Genomic DNA, 15594 nt, shown 5'->3' with positions numbered 1-15594 from the left:
CTGCCCTTAGGAGAATATTTTGTGTGCTATAACCCTGAGCCTGATACATCTTCACTCTTAAAAAACCCACAAGGTTGTTCTCTGAAATTGTTTCAGATTAAAAAAACTCCAGCAACTGGTTCCTCCTAACGTGGAGTGGGGGAATTTCCTTGAAACACATCCTCATCGTTCTTTATAAATAAAATTACCGCGAGTCATCATGAAGCAGGCATAAGCTGTGTCCTTCAGAAGGTGGGGAAACCTTGAAAAAGTGAATAAACTTTTTTTGCAGTGGAAGATCAGGTCCAAACCAAAGTTCCTCTCTGTGAGTGACTTCCCGAGGTCCCCTTTATGATGCTGTAAAACTGCAAGTGTACACGCAGGACGGCTCAGCCCCTCCGAGCAAACAGCCAAGTTCTTGCCCTGGAAAGCTTAAAGCCGAAGGCACGAGCGGAGTACAATGCTCTACAAGGCAGAGCAAACACGGCGGCGGCTTCATTTCTGTTGAGAGGACAAAAAGAATAATTATAAAGAAGGTGAGGAAAGCGAAGCGAAACTAAAAGGAGGGTTTATGTTTGAAATTTTGGTGGGTTTTTTTTGGGGGGGGGGGGAAGATGAACTTTTACGAGGCGGCGAGGATGCTCGTGGCGGGATGCGGAGCCTGGAAGCCGCGCTCGCAGCCCGCACCGCCCCGGCGGGCGCGGGGCGGTGGCGGCGGTGCCAGAGGCGGCCCCGGCGCTAAGGGAGCGGGGGGGCCGTGCTTGTTCCCGGTTGCCATGGGGAGCACGGCGGGGAGGGCGGCGCCGCCGCCGCCGCTGCGCAGGGAGCAGCTGCTCCCTGACACATCCCCCCGCTGCCATATTGTGTGTCCGCCGCCGGCCGCGCGGCTTCATGACCGCGGTGAGTGCAGCCCGCTCTGCCCCGCGCTCCCCTCCCGCCACCCCGCCACCGGCTTTGTCGCTCCCCCCCGCCTTTTTTTTTTTTTTGGTTTAGTTTTCGGGCTTTCCGCGCGTTTGGGGGGATGGGGTGGGTTTTTTTTTTTGTTGTTCTTGACGCTCCGGGAGGGTTCCGCTGGGGCGGAAGGGGGAGGCGCGGGGAGCGCCGGGGCGGCGGGTCCCGCTGGCTCTGGGGGGGGTTCGGCGGGGGGTGACCGGTGTCCCCCGGTGCCCCGCGTGGGGACAGCGCTGGATGGCGATGCGCGGGGAGGGGGATGCGTGGGGACACCCCCTCCCCTCCCCTCCCCGCGGCGGCCGCGGACCCGCTCCCCACACCCCGCTCCGCTGCTCCTCCTCCCGGCGCGGCTCCGCGGAGCTTCCGCCCGCGGGATTTACGCGGGTGACCCCCCCCACACACCTCTTAGCCCCCGCTCCCCCGGCAGGGCAGTCCCGCGCTCCGTGCGCGCTTCCAGCGGCGGGGATGGAGAGCGGGGCCAGCCCGGCGCCGGGACCCGGGAGCGCGGCCCCGACGTGTCCCTCGCCTCCGGGTCGCCCCCATGAAAACCCTCAGGCGCTTCATTTAAGTAAGTAGGGACCCTTCTGGCGTTATTCCGCCGCGCCCCGCCATCCCCGAAGCGGCGGGAAGCCCCCATGGATGTGCAGAAGGTCTGTGGTTTGCAGAGGTGAGGGGGGAGTAGGGGAGGCGTTCCGGGGTTCCCGCGTTTTGGGTTGAAATCCAAGAAACGGCTGATGAGGTGCTCGAGGTGAGGCTGGGATCTGTCTGCACGTGGCCCTTAAGAGTTTTCCGTCTCTTTTGTTTTTTTTCTTTTGGTGAAGTTGGGCAACGAGTTGGTGGCAGCAGAGGAGCAGCATCCCATTGCTCTCCCGCCTTATTCCGCCTTGGACACACCAACGTGCTTGGTTGCCCAGGTTCTATAGGAGCGGAAACTGGCTTTTGTCGGTAAAGATTTGGATTCTGACAAGGCCTAAACAAAGAGTAAAAAGGACAAAGATTAAAAGCAGAAAATAAGGGGTAACCTTGAGAAGGGCCCAATAAACTCACATTCCCGCCCTGGTGCCTGCCTAGGGATGGATGCTGTATGCAAAATGTGAAGTTAAAAATGCTGAATTATGGTGGATTTCAATGCTGAGAAGGTAACTTGCTTAGCTTTGTGGCTAACGTATGAAATCAAGCTAACTTTATGTGTGATATACCATGTATATATATGTATATGTACTCTCCGAATCTTATCATTGGTGGACTTGCATTTAGACGGATTTAGTAATGATTGGGTAGTAATACAGTGACATGAGAATCATTTAACCTCTGTTGTGTTTCTTGGTTTGGAGTCTTTTTTTTGCCTCCTAGAAGTCTGGTGTTATGCTACATCTATGCAAGAACAATTAAGCTGACATTATATTAAGTCAGAAAACTTGAACTAGTTAGCAGGTTGTTGATTTTTGTTTTTTCTTGGCAGGTGCCAACTCACATTTCCCAAGCTCTGCAGAAGGTAGTTGGACACAACTCTGAACTGAAAGCTCTGTAGTAGCAATTAATGGAGCACACAGCTTGAGCTGATGAACTTAGCTGAGTGCCAGGATGTTATCTCTGAGCTTGGCTGTGTGCTGCCACAGCACTGCAGCTTCTGCTGGGGGCTCACTTGTGTCCAGCTGTGCGGCTTGACTTTTGTGGAAATACAGAGGGGATGATAATTCCTACTTTGGATGTTTGAGTTGCCTGAAATAAGTATCAGACTTTTCTGTGCTTTTAGTATTTTTTTAATTATCAAATGCTCCCCTAAAGTGAGCGGTGCCACTGTACACAGTGTCTACACCTGCAGACTGTGGTGGAGATGCTGCCTTGGCTGCCCTTCAGGTCCTGAGAGAAGCTGGAGGCACTGACCCTGTATCAATCCAGGCATGTGGCCCTGAGCACTCTCAGGGACCTTGTTGAAATAAAACTTGGTTAATATCTTTGTTGGCAGCATCTAGACCAGAGGATGAAGTTGTGACCTGCTTTGGGTGCTGCCACTGAGGCTGTGCTGAAGAAGCTCCTCAGGGATTTTTCAGCCCAAAAGTGAGGTATTTTTTGTCTAAAAGGGACACCAGCCAAGGAGTGTGCTGCTTCAACAGCTCCAACGACCATGGGTTTTCTGCTTGAGAAGCCTTCCCATGTCCTCTGAGGAACTTGGGATTGATGGCACCAGCATTGACAGCAACTATCTGAGTGTCAGGACATGCCAGTCCAGTAAGTAATGGAGCAGGTACAGGGCTGTGTAATGGTCCCCTTGAATGAGAAGTGCTGCCTGGCAAGTGAGTGTAGTGCTTGACAAAGATGACAGAGGCTTAGGGACATGTCAAGCTGATTTTTACCATCTTTATTAACCACAGGCTCTGTCCACTCAGTGCAATAGACTTGAAAACCTGAAATGTTGAGCAAAAGCAAACTTTTTTGGTGAATGAGATGGTTTGGCATTTGAACATGCTGTATATGGATGTAGTTTAAACAGGTAAAAAGCCACACAGTTCTTGTGCAGAAATGTTAGTTCCCAGAAGAGCAGCTGAAGTTTTTATGTTGGTTTCACTGGGGTTGTAATTCCACCTTGCTCTCCTGCTGTTACTCCTTGACTGCTCATTGTTGGGGTTCAAAGGAGCTGGTATTTGAGAGGAAATACCCCAAGCACTCAGAAGACTTTTCCCATGTGCAGGTTCATGATACCTTATCAGAAGGAGCTGCACAGTGGGATTAGAGCCAGGGAGGTGGCAGGAAGTATGGGTGTTGGGAGGAGTGAGGGCGAGCCTACAGCCACCCTGCCATGCATCCCTTAAGGCTGTTCCCTGCAATGGGGTACTTTCACTGCACTACTGTGGTGCAAAACAAGCTGTGTGAAGCACAGCTTTCGCTTCCTGGCTGCAAATCAGTGAAAAGCAGCCTTTAGTCCCTGTAAGTAAAGTCTGTCAGAGATCTGGATGCGTACTCACTACCTATTAGCACAGGTTTAACTTTGGTTTATTCCTCTTGGCTCCTTGAGTTTTCTTGCGGTGGCAGTTGCTGTTCCTCCCCTCCTGGTAATTGAATGTATTGTGTATAAGCTCGTCTGAAGGATGTCACTGCACTGATAGTAACTTTTTCTGAGGGAAGCAGATGAAGGCAGTGAGTGCCTCATCCCAGTGTGTGTGTTGCCACTCAACCGAAATGGTGTTGGGCAACTTCCTGTGCCGAGGCACCACTGTCAGCAGCACCGGTGACTCACGTCAGCACGCGGCTGTGCCTCAACAAGTGCACACTTGCAGGCTGCAAACCCTGTCCGTGTCCCAGTGCAGTGCTGAGAGGTTCGAGGTGGGTGCATGTGGGGTGTCTCTTCCCAGATCCAGCGGCTTTGCTCCTGCAGAAGACACCCACAAGTAAAACAAGAAAGCCCTGAGATGCTGCTTCACTTTTTATCCGGCTGGACCCTTACGTGTGATACGTGTTTATTTGTTCCCTGTCACATTACGTGTCTTCTGACACAGTGCATGCTGTGTGATGGTGAGCTCTCCATCCCATCCTCGCCACAAGTGGTAAAAGCATGCAGCGATGGTCCGGGGTACTTCCAAAATACAATTTCAGTCAGCAATTGGGAGGCAGCTCATTATTTGGTAATAAATTACATGGAAAGGAAGAAGTGCTGCCTGATGTCAGCCAGAGTCTTTATGACCCCTGGTGCTCTGCCTCTTCCCTGTAAAACCTTATGGCTGTGGAAGCGCGAGGGTTGGGTCACTTTCCTGTTTGGAGAGAGCACTGCTGAGTGCTCAGGCCGAGTGCCTGCAGGCCTGCAACCGGGAAACCTGGATGTTGTGTGTGGGGCAGGAATACCCATGTTACCAAATGGTTGCTCAGGGGTACCAGGACCGTTTTAAGAGAAGCTTGGAATTTGCACAGATAGGAGTATTTATACCAAAAGTCAACAATGTGGATTTTGACTTTTTCGTTTTTCGTAGTGCATTCAGATTTTTTCCATTATGTTCAGACTAGACTTAGAGCTCCCTACTTTTTCCTCAAAGGTTAGGGAACATTAGGGACTCCACTAAATTGACTACTGCTGCTGCAGGAATCACCCTCCACCACTGCTCTTCTGCACACTCTGTAAGGATTAGATTATAATTTGGAAATGTTTTTACCCAGTTCCTGCTGGCAGAACATCCTAACATGATTTACTCGGGTCAGTGGTGTATGTTGACTGCCTGGCAGGATGGTAGTTGTTGTCTGAGGTGGCTGTCACTGCTCCACTGAACTTGCTGATGGTATGGGTTTGAAGTGCAGCGGTGAGCTGAGATCAGGTCTGCAGCCTCCAGCTGCGGTGCTTTTGGCTGTCTGCTGGCCTTCCCCTCCGGCCAGCAACAAACCTGGTCTCTGCACTACAGTCACAGACCCCCACCTCAGTATGCCTTTGAACAGCATGGTTGGGTACCTTTGACTTTGTCGGCGTGACCGCGTTCTCCATCTGCTGAGTGCTTGAAGGGTGGTGTGTGGGTGATTCTGCTCCATCCCTGTGGTACTTTGCTTATGCATCTGAGTGTCCCACCAGTGTGTCATGCTATTTGCCATCGTGTTTTTATTGTGGGCTTCCTGACACGTGAGGGGATGTGTTGCCGAAGCCCATCTCCTGGAGCAGTGTATCTTGATGCCACACTCAGGCCTCGTTTCTTCTCTCAAGTTGTTTTCGGTGCATTCCTGTCTTGCAGTTTGTAGCTGCTTTTAGTTTCCCGATTTGAGTATGGTCCCCTGCTTGCTTTCTTTTTACCACTCTCACTGGATTCCATTGTGCTTAAGTTTGGGGCAAGTACATGGTTGCCTAAAAGTTAATTACTGTATATGGAGAGAGCTCAGTGCCTGGAGAAGTTGCACAAAGTAGAGCTGAGTGAGTGGGAGTTGGGAAGCTTACTGGCAAGGAGCAGCCACTCATCCCTCATCCTCTGCTCTGTGAGGACCATCACCAGACCGCTTATCAGCCAGTTTAGTTTTACTTTAGGGATGTTGAGCAGTCAAAAGTAGGACCTTTTTTTTTTTTTTAAACAGCCAAGTTTGACTCTTGTGGAATAAAATTAAAAGCAAGTTGGCCATGGGGGTCAGCACGGCGAAGAGCATTGCTTTGCCTTCCCTGGAGCTCTGGAGGAAAACTTTTGCTTTGAGAGGAGGAGCTGGGAAGCAGCAAGTGGGGAGAGCTTCACAATCACAGAGTTGGTACCGGCAGTGTGGCCGTGGGTTTGTGATATAGCTCTGATGTTGCTTTTAAATTAAATCTTGCAGAAGGGGCACTTGGGGTGAAGCTTCAAATTGTTGGTTTTCGGCTGAAAGTCAGGAGTTTTGGTACTTTAAAGCTGAAGAAGGGAGGAAAGCTGAATATAAAAGACAGTAGTATGTTTTCTAGCATTGGTAGATTGGCACTGACACCAGCTGAAATGTAGCTATATTCACTTCTGTTTCAAGAGGATGGTAGAGAAACACGTGGAAGGGTTACCCTGGAAAGGGAATTAGCATCAGAATTATTTTGCAAGGCATTTGCTCTAATGGCTCACTTGTGAACATATCAATGGCTTACATTTTTTTGCATGTTAGTCCATTTAGCAAGCACAGTACTGAATTTAAGGAATATGACCCGTAGGCACCTTTTGAAAAGCTCTTATTGGCAGTGAAGCGTTTTTCTTAAAAGCACTTATTCCATCCCCACCCCCCTTTCTCTGACACCAAGGAGTTTTCTTAATAGTTTAGGTTTCACTGCTGGTTTGGTTTTTATATTTTTCATTTCCCTGTTTCTCTGTTAGACTGTTTTCATGCGCGTGTTTTAAATCTGAGGCACACGGAACTAGGTCCAACAGTGACTGCAGCCTTTGGAAAGGCAACACGATTGCAAAGTCTCTGAAGGCAGTGATGGAATAAATGTCCAGAGGCTCTGGGTTGTGCAGAGGGTCTGGACTGGGGTCTGGGTATGTCAGAATTCACGTTATCGTTTTTCTCTCAGATACTTGTTTTGGACACAAACCTGCTTGTGTGTGTGTATATGTGTACTTAATAAAAAAAATAGAAAATTTTTTCATATAAGTCAGATCAGATGAAATCTTTCTCTTGCTCCCTGCCCTTCCCTGGGCTATGATAAGGTTTTAATCCCTTCCCTTTTTAAATTTTGCAGCATTTCTCAGCTTTTCCTAATACTGGACCTTTTAATTGGTTTTAGTTACCTTCCCCCTCCCTTCTTCCCTTAATTATATCACAGGGTGCAGGAGAACATTGACATTAAAAGAGCATTAAAATGAGAGAGGCTTGGAAGTATTTCAGCAAATCCCTGGAGAACTTCTCTTCCCCTTTGAGCCTACCAATGCCAGGGTTAAAACGAAACCCCTGAGCTTACGGCTTGTGCGGTCCTTCAGTTGGTTGGGTTTGTTTTCAGGTTGGTTTTGAGAAGCCAGTAACTGCTTTTTTAATGCTTTTTTAAACAATTATTTCTAATTTTTCCCCGCTTTGCAAGCCAGGAGGAGCAGGAAGGGCCCTGCCTGTTGGAGGTGCTACCCCAGGGAGCATCTCTGGGTGCCCTTTGTCACCCAGGGGTGCAGCTGCCTGCGCGTCTCCTCTGCAGGCAGTGGGTCCCAGCTTGCTGAAATCTATGGCCGAGAGGTGGTTTTGTCCTCAGGAGACTGTAATGCCTTTAGTTGTCTTGGATACGTGACATCATATAGTGTTGTAATCAAATATAGGCCTTTCTCGGGGCTGGGGGGGAGGATTTCAGCTGACCTGCAGCCCGCTGAGCACGGGTGTGAGGTGTGCAGGGTACGGAGCAGGGCAGCCTGAGACAAAGAGATGAGTGGGGGGGAAAGGTTGAATTAATGGGGGGGAAATGGGAGGAAATGGTCTGGTGTTGTGCTTTTAATGTTCCCAGTCAAGCAGATGTGGTGCTTTTTAGTGATTGGTTTTCATTAGTTGTGCCAGGATCTTTTTTTTTGTTGCGCTTCCCTCCAATATGCAGAGATTTGTAGCTGGTCCTGTGCTGTGTGCATGCTGACTTGGAAGTTTATGCCCAGCTTGTGTAGGTGAGCATTGACAGTCATTTATTTGTGTAATTCTTGGGCTGTTTCAATAACACAGTATATACATTGATGCGTTTAAGTCAGGACAAGCCCTGGTGTCAATACCTTCTCATAAATGCAAGGGAATGGGAAAATCAAGAGAAGAGTTTGCTGTTGGTATAGGTGCTTGCATGCAAAAGCACCTACTGATCGTTTTAAATACTCTCACAGAGCCTGTTTTTGTTAGTACAGAAGTTGTGTGTAAAGCACACAAGTGCCTGGCTCTGTAACAAAGACTGTGCTCCCTGAGCTTGTTACAGAGAGGGTGGGTGCACAGCTGCTGTTATTAACCAAGGTGTGATATGCCTAAAAATCTTTTTTCCCAGGTTAAAATTATATTCTGCTCCTCAGACGTGGACAATGCAGGGTAAGATTTATTTTTGTATTTTTTTAAACCTGGAGGGAAATCACTGCACTGTTGGCAGGTTCCAGATCTTCCCACTATTAGCTGAGGTGACCTAGTTGCTCGGCTGGTCATACAGAAATAAATAGGTGCATTTAGTTGCGGAGAAGGTTGTCCTAACCTGGGACACTGATGTTGTGCGGGTGCCAAATGGCACCTTTCATCTGATGCCAGTGTAGAGTAAAGAAGGATCAAGCAGCAACAGCAGCTCTGTTCTCACGCTGACTTGGCACAGACAAGGCTGTGGCATCTTTTAACAAAAAGACTGACTTCTTTCCTGCCAGGTCAGTGAGTCCAGGCATGGTGGCTGCAGTGCTAAAATGACATCTGTGCACTTACACCTGCAGTGCTGCTGGATTTGGAGAAGGTCACCTTTGGTGATGGTGGTGTCTGCTGCGGCTTTGTCCTTTGGACCTGGACTCTGCAGGAATGGGGCTTCTTTGAGAGGGGCTGCTGCAAAACAAGCATGCTTCCCTTCTTGCCTGAAGATATGCCCAAGTGAACTTTCAGTTTTGTTAAACAGTTGGCCTTCATTAAAGCAGCTTTGTCTTCATAAAATGCTCACACAAAGTATTCTCTCCTGTGTCAGAACATATTGGTCCTCAAGGTCTTCTTTCAAAATGAAGTTGTAGCTGGAGATGTATGTGGGGGCACACAAACCTGGTTTAACTCCATGTGTGCTCTGCTAGGCTGAGAACCTTGCAGTCCCCATAACCTTTCCCAAAGTTAGCTCTTCGGTGAGTTTGAGAGAAGACTGCAAAAAATGTTATCGTCTTGCAACATTGAGACACTGAGTCTTCTCCAGTCTGTGCCTGCTTCTTTGAAACAGACTGCTGACTGAACACATCTGCAGCCTTAATCAGCCCCTTTGGACTTGGGCTCTGCTGTTCAGGTTGTGAGTGGCCTGGAGGAGCAGGTCTTCACTGGGCTTTGGGTGCTGGACTGGCACATGTTAGCAGGGAGGTCTGCTCCTGGCTTTCATGTGTTCTCTTGAGTGATGCCAGAAATCACGGAGACTGCTGGAAAGAAGGTTGTCTCTCTCGCCTCTTTTCTGATGCATCCTAACTTTTGTTTGAGCAACCTCAGCTGACTTTGCAGCCTTTTAATCTTCTTACCCCTGAGTCATGCCTTACCTCTGTCTGTAATTGCTGTGCAAAATAATGGGCACCTCCACTGCGATACTCACAATAGATGTTTTGATTGGCGTTTCTTTTCTTACAGGAGGTAGATGCTTGAGTCCCGTAGGTTTGGATGTGTGATGCTCTGCTTTCAGTTGCAAGTGTTAATACCAATGAGCAGCAGCATGCTGTGTCACTTATTGGTGGGGTAAAGCGCACAGGTCAGAGCACATATTTTTTCATAGGTGTGCTTAAAGCGTATTATTTTTGCGTGTGTGTGGCTGGAAGTTGCTTTCTGGCTTTTCTGTGGCTATCCCTGTGGGAATTGCAGCAAGTGTCTGGCCATTCAACGCAGCAGCTGGAGAAGCTGGGTAGATGGTTGCTGTTTGCCATCCCCCTTCGGTAAGAATTGGCTTGAGGAGAGCTCCAGTAGAGGGATGGGGAGCATATCTCAGCAGCTAAGCAGTTGCCTGTCATTTGGAAATGGTTTTCTTGCTGTTCCTGAAGTAGCTGAAGAGGCAGGGAAGGTGGTAGTAAGGGAATAAAGGAGTGGAAGATGAATTTCACTGAGTGACCTGGCAACGCGCATGCGCACTCAACCTCCCTGTTTTCATGTTGGTGCTGCTAATTCAGCTTGTCCAGGAGCACTGTGGAGAGCAAGTCCTGGTGGCCACCTCTAACCTGGTTTGCTTCGACTCTTTGAGCTGGTTAACAGTGAGAAACATTAGGAAAACAACCTGATGGTCCAAGCAGGTACAATTTTATCAAAACATCTGCACCGGAGAGCTTCTTCTGTGCTCTTCTCACAGTCTGCTCTCCTTACTCTTAACTGTGGTTTTCCCACTGGGTCATGCCTGCCCACAAAACCTTGCCAGCTTACAGCAAAGATGGCTTTAGTGAATCCCACAGTCCTTATGTAAAATATTAAAACCTGAATATTGGAAGTGGTAATCTTGAGAATGACATCTTGGAAGCTGTGTGCTCACAGTCCCATCTGCTTATGGCCAGGCAGAGCCTGGAGAAAAAAATTGTGAATATCCATGTCATTAAAGGTCTCTGTGAATGAAGAGGGGCTCTGGAGAGCACACAAACTGACCACTTGTGTGCCTTCAGATATGCTCCAGAGGCACTGGTGTCTCTCCCCACCAGGCTGCTGCAGGCAGAAAGCAGTGCTGTCTCAGATGGTCCTGTGGTCCATGTGGCCCTTGGCTACTTGAGAAGGGAGAAGGTCCTGTGGTCCAGATGGTCCTTGGGTGCTTGAGAGACGAGACAGACATTACCATGTCTGCTAATGACCCTATCTGTGGGGCAACCCTTGGAGTTGTGGTTGTTGATCTTAGGGGAAGAGCCAGCTTTTGATGACTTTGCAGTCCTTTGCAGTCGGAAGGCTGCCAGTGTTGGTTTCTTCTTCAGACTGATGCAGTGGCAGGCCAGAGTAAACAAGACAGAATTAGAGATTCTGAGGCTGCATTCTATATTCTGAGGCTGAGGTGATGCTGTCTCCAGAAAAGCAGTGTCAAAATGATCAGCTAATGGTCCTCAGTGTCACCAGTCTTATTACTGCCATCACAATGGAGTTAAATTCTTCGTTAAAATAGCTTCCCTGTTGCATACTCTGCTATCTCTATATTTCAGTTATCCTTGATGCAGACCACTGGAGAACACTCTTTGAAAACTGCAGCAGTTATGGAACTAAATTTTTTTTTCTTATTTATGAGATTATAATAATCTAATAATGGCCTTCATAGCTTTCTAGAAAAAATATTTTGACTTCTGATGTGTTCAGGTAGGTGTGCAGGGTGGTGAACTAGGCACCAAGAACGTAATGAGATGTGTGGATTTTTGTGAGAGAAACATGGCACTAACCTAAATTAGTTCCTGTAAGTATATTACCTGTAAATAATATTTTTTATAAGCAGAGTGTTAATTGTTGTGATGATTCTCTGCTAAAAGATAATGTCAATGCACTGTTGGTTTGCATACTACCACAAATCCTGCCTGATATGCAATGCCAATTTAATAAGTTAATATTTTTCCCTCTATAATTTTGAGTTTACCCAGGCCACATTTGAGTTGAAAACAGACTTTACTGCCCCCCTTTCACCTAAGAAATAAATACAGTGACCTCAGACTCGCATGTGTGTGTGTGCATGTGCGTGTTCTTGATCGGCTGTGCTGACGGAAGATTTGCAAAGGGATATTTCAGGTAACATGAACCGAGAGCTAAAATTACCGACACACGGCTGCGAGGTGTAAGCTTAGTATGTAGCTGGCTAAAGAGGTGCTGAACAAGGAGGTAAAGTTAATCTTCATAAGGAGAGCGGTGCAACTCGGGTTGCAGGAGAGTTGGGGTTTCTTTCACTGTATGAATTTTTTCACTAGCTCTTTGTTTGTTTGTTTGTTTCTTAATTTAAGAAAGCATTGAAGAAGTGACATGAGCGTATGGCTGTGTTAAAAGCCAGCCATCGCTGACTGCCAATATAAATCTGCTCTGATGGCTTGGGGGAGAAGTAAATTGTAGGGAGAGCAAAGCTATTTTTGACCAGCTATTTGAGCAGCTCACTTTATTTATTTATTTTTATAACTGAGCTGGTAGTTGATCATGTACATCCCTGCATTGAATAGAAATAAGAAATAGAAAACAGAAGGTTTGGGAATGGTTTCCAGCACTACTGCTGGTAAGCATAGGTGTAGGTGCTGCTGTCAAAACAGCTTTGCAGTTGCTGGTGCAAGAGCACATGAACATATGAAGAGAGGAGCAAAAATTGCTGGTGGGAAACCTGGTGTGTTCTCTGGGGGAGGCACAAATTCTGTACCCCATGACTGCCTGGCACCAGGAAGGGACTGGCAGGACTCTGGCCCCTGTTGAGAAGCACAGAATGGATGTATCCTGTTGCCTTTTTAGGTCACCATGTCACTCCTCCATTACACATCACTCCCCTTCTCCATAGTAAGGAGACTGGGCAAATATGTCTGCAGGCAGGCTGGACAGGGTACTCCCATGGACACAGTGAGGTTGGAACTGGTTGGCTCTGGTTTTGTAGGTGGGACAGCCAAGAGCTGTACACAGGCTGACCGACTCCATGCCTCCACTTTGTAGGAGAAGATGCAAGTGCTTGGAGCCACATGTTTACTGAAGACTGTTGTAAGAAAGCATCCAGTAACTGCACAGAGCTGTCTGGTGAAGCCTGATATGGAAAGTCCTTGTCTTGCAATTGAACTCTTGCACTGGGGGCCAGAGCATGAGACCAGAATGATAGCACGTACTGGGACGAGGAACTTGGTTGGGGTTTGGGTTTTTGTATGTTTGATTTTTGTTTTTTTTTTTTACAGTTAATGTGAACCTCAGATTTGCTGGTCAACAGCATCCATAGTTGGGGTGTCTTACATCTGTAGTGTATGTGTGTGTGTATGTGTACACAGCCCACATCTGTACAGTGGTTTTGTTGGTGTGTACTTCTGGTATAGCTGTGTTGGCCAAAGCTGTGGGTGCAGTGAAGCTCTGACATGGTCACATCAGCAGGAAAAAAGCAGCTCTTCCCATAACATAGTTTACTAGAGGATCCCATTTTAAATCCTACAAGCAAGGTGGTTTTTGTTAGTGTAATGCCTCTAAAGCATGTTAGCCCATGCATTCTGGGTTGCAGGTTTTTGTAGATAATAATTTTATGGTTAGGTTTTTAGTGTGGGGTTTTTTTTTGGTTGAAGTGGTCAGCCATTGTTCCTGCACCAAGTCTGAGCTGCCACCCCAGAGATGATCCTTTCCTGTTAAGAGCTGGTCCCACCACCCTCTGCTCTGCAGGAGAGCTCAGGTTAGGGCAGCAAGCTCTTGCAGGAGGGAAAAAGATCTTTTGGACCCAGGCAGTTCTGTGGGACTCACAGCTGATGAACTGATAGACTGGCCAGATCTTTCCGTGGTAGAAATATGTGACAGCACTTGGGAATGACTGTGACTGGTAGGGAGTTGTAAAGGCTTCGTTTGTGCTGAGCCCACAAACGCACTTTATGCTGTTGTAAGTTTTGCAACTTTTTTCACTCTTTGGGCACCAAAGGCAAACACTTCTAAACAGGTTCAATTTACAAATATAATGAGTATAACTAAGGACTTAATGTCAGACCTACATGGATTAGATCCTACCTGTTAAGGTCTTTTCCAGATTCAGATGTTGACATGAGAATAACTATTATTTCTGTGTCTAAATTGGTGTTTCAAGATAGATACAGCAGTTTCCAAGTGATTACCATAATCTCTGATTACAAATGGAGGGGAGCTAGCAGATGCTCATGAGCTTACTGGGAGGCTCCTGCTGGACCCTGGCTCTCATCAGTGACTACAGCATTCCTGCACGGCTTAGGGGTGGTGCAGCCCTGTATTCGGGTTTGGTAGGCTGAATGTGATTTTGGCAGTTTGCAATGATTTCTGACCATCTCCTTTGTTGCAGACCAGTAAAGCTAAATGGGTCCAGTCACTGGAATGACTCCGGATAAGAAAGCTGAAACGCCAGGAGCAGAAAAAGCTGCAGGACTACGGCAGTGTCATGGGATGGGCAGCTTGCCTGACACAGGCGATGCCGGCAAGCCAAAGGCCACTGTGGTGGACAGAGATGCAGCAGACGATGAGCTCACAAATTTGAACTGGCTGCACGAAAGTACAAACCTTCTAACAAACTTCAGCCTCGGAAGTGAGGGCCTTCCGATCGTTAGCCCCTTATACGACATCGAGGGGGACAGCGTGCCATCCTTCTCACCGTCCTGTTACCAGAACCCTGAAAAAAAATCCTCCACTTCCAAACCCCCTTACTCTTTCAGCCTTCTCATTTACATGGCAATCGAGCAGTCCCCCAACAAGAGCCTGCCAGTCAAAGAAATCTACAGCTGGATCCTGGACCGCTTCCCCTACTTCGCCACAGCCCCCACCGGCTGGAAGAACTCGGTCCGGCACAACCTCTCCTTGAACAAGTGTTTCCGAAAGGTGGAGAAAAGCCATGGCAAGGTGAGACCTGGCAGGAGGGAGGTGGAGCAAGTTTGAAATTCAGGGGGGAATAAAAAAGATTCTGTTGTTCTCAAGGATGTTTTGTTTGGCGTTTTTTTCCCTCTTTATGTCCTCTAACACTTCATTTGCAGCTGGAGATGGTTTGGAAATGCTGCTTCTGACAAATCACAGGATGACAAAAGTCATTTGGGTTTGTTATTTATTGCTGACCTGGGTAGATCTTGCTGTGGTGCATCATTTTTAAATCTGGCAAACATGCAATTGTAAAGGACCTGGTTTCCACATACAATTTCGGTTGCCTGCAATAGCCAGATGAAATTTCAGATGTCTCTCTTAGGCTGTCTTCTTGATAAAGCTTCTTAAACCAGTGCTCTCTCTATTCTCCAGTGCTGAAACTGGGGTATGTTCCTCCTTCCCCTCTTTTCCAACACAGCCATGGCTACGATTGCACTGACAACCTGGATGCCAACCAGGTTCCCCGCTTAGTTAGCGCGGGTGTTTCCCCTCTGGGTGCAGATGTGGTCCTCTGCAAGGCCCTCTTACTTGGGGGCACGCTGTATGTACGTGGCTAAGTGTTTCTCAGTCCAAACAGCTTTCTTTAATGTTAAACTGACTCCTTCACTTGTGATCTCCTGTTACACTCAGCTCTAGCTTTCCAATAACCATCTTAATTCCTGCATTTAATGTACTGCAATGCTTTAACCCCTGTCATAGCATAACAGTGTGTGACTCTGCATTGTGCAGACGCAGTTCTTGAAGTCAAGGATACTCTTTTTTGTACAAGTTCTTTCTTTTGACTTTTACGATTTTACTAATGTCGCTCGCGAAGACTGGCCATTACTTAATGGCTTTCTTCTTCCCTCTCTCATTGCTCATCCTGTTCCTCAAAGAGCTGGCTCTGACTTAAATAAACTAACAAACCACATACTGGAAGTCAACAAACAAATCCTGGAGCGCTGTGTTTGGAGGTCAGCCTCAGTGGTAACAGTCTCGTTATCAAAAATGTCTGTGATGCCTGGCGTGCTTGACAACCTCTTGCTGTAAATAGTGGTCCTGGAGCTGAGT

General features: G+C 47.6%; 1 protein-coding gene across 5 annotated transcripts in view; it reads left to right on the top strand.

Annotated features, from left to right (window-relative positions):
- The first annotated feature begins 785 nt into the window (after positions 1–785).
- Positions 786–15594, top strand: part of FOXN2 (forkhead box N2) — a 33030-nt gene continuing 18221 nt past the window's right edge. For 2 of the 5 annotated variants that reach the window (XM_017837851.1, XM_017837847.1), the window contains exons 1-2: positions 786–879; positions 13979–14529. In XM_017837851.1, coding sequence (XP_017693340.1) covers positions 13993–14529 — 537 coding nt within the window. In that variant the 5' untranslated portion in view covers positions 786–879; positions 13979–13992. Of the gene's footprint in view, positions 880–1479; positions 2070–2392; positions 3163–13978; positions 14530–15594 lie in introns of those variants that run through there. The other 3 variants (XM_017837849.1, XM_017837848.1, XM_017837850.1) reach the window with 3 other exon arrangements.

This window comes from Lepidothrix coronata, unplaced genomic scaffold (assembly GCF_001604755.1).
Source record: "Lepidothrix coronata isolate B3197 unplaced genomic scaffold, Lepidothrix_coronata-1.0 Scaffold313, whole genome shotgun sequence".
NCBI lineage: Eukaryota > Metazoa > Chordata > Aves > Passeriformes > Pipridae > Lepidothrix > Lepidothrix coronata.
The sequence above is the reverse complement of the archived record's forward strand: the minus strand, read 5'-3'. Positions and strand labels throughout refer to the sequence as shown.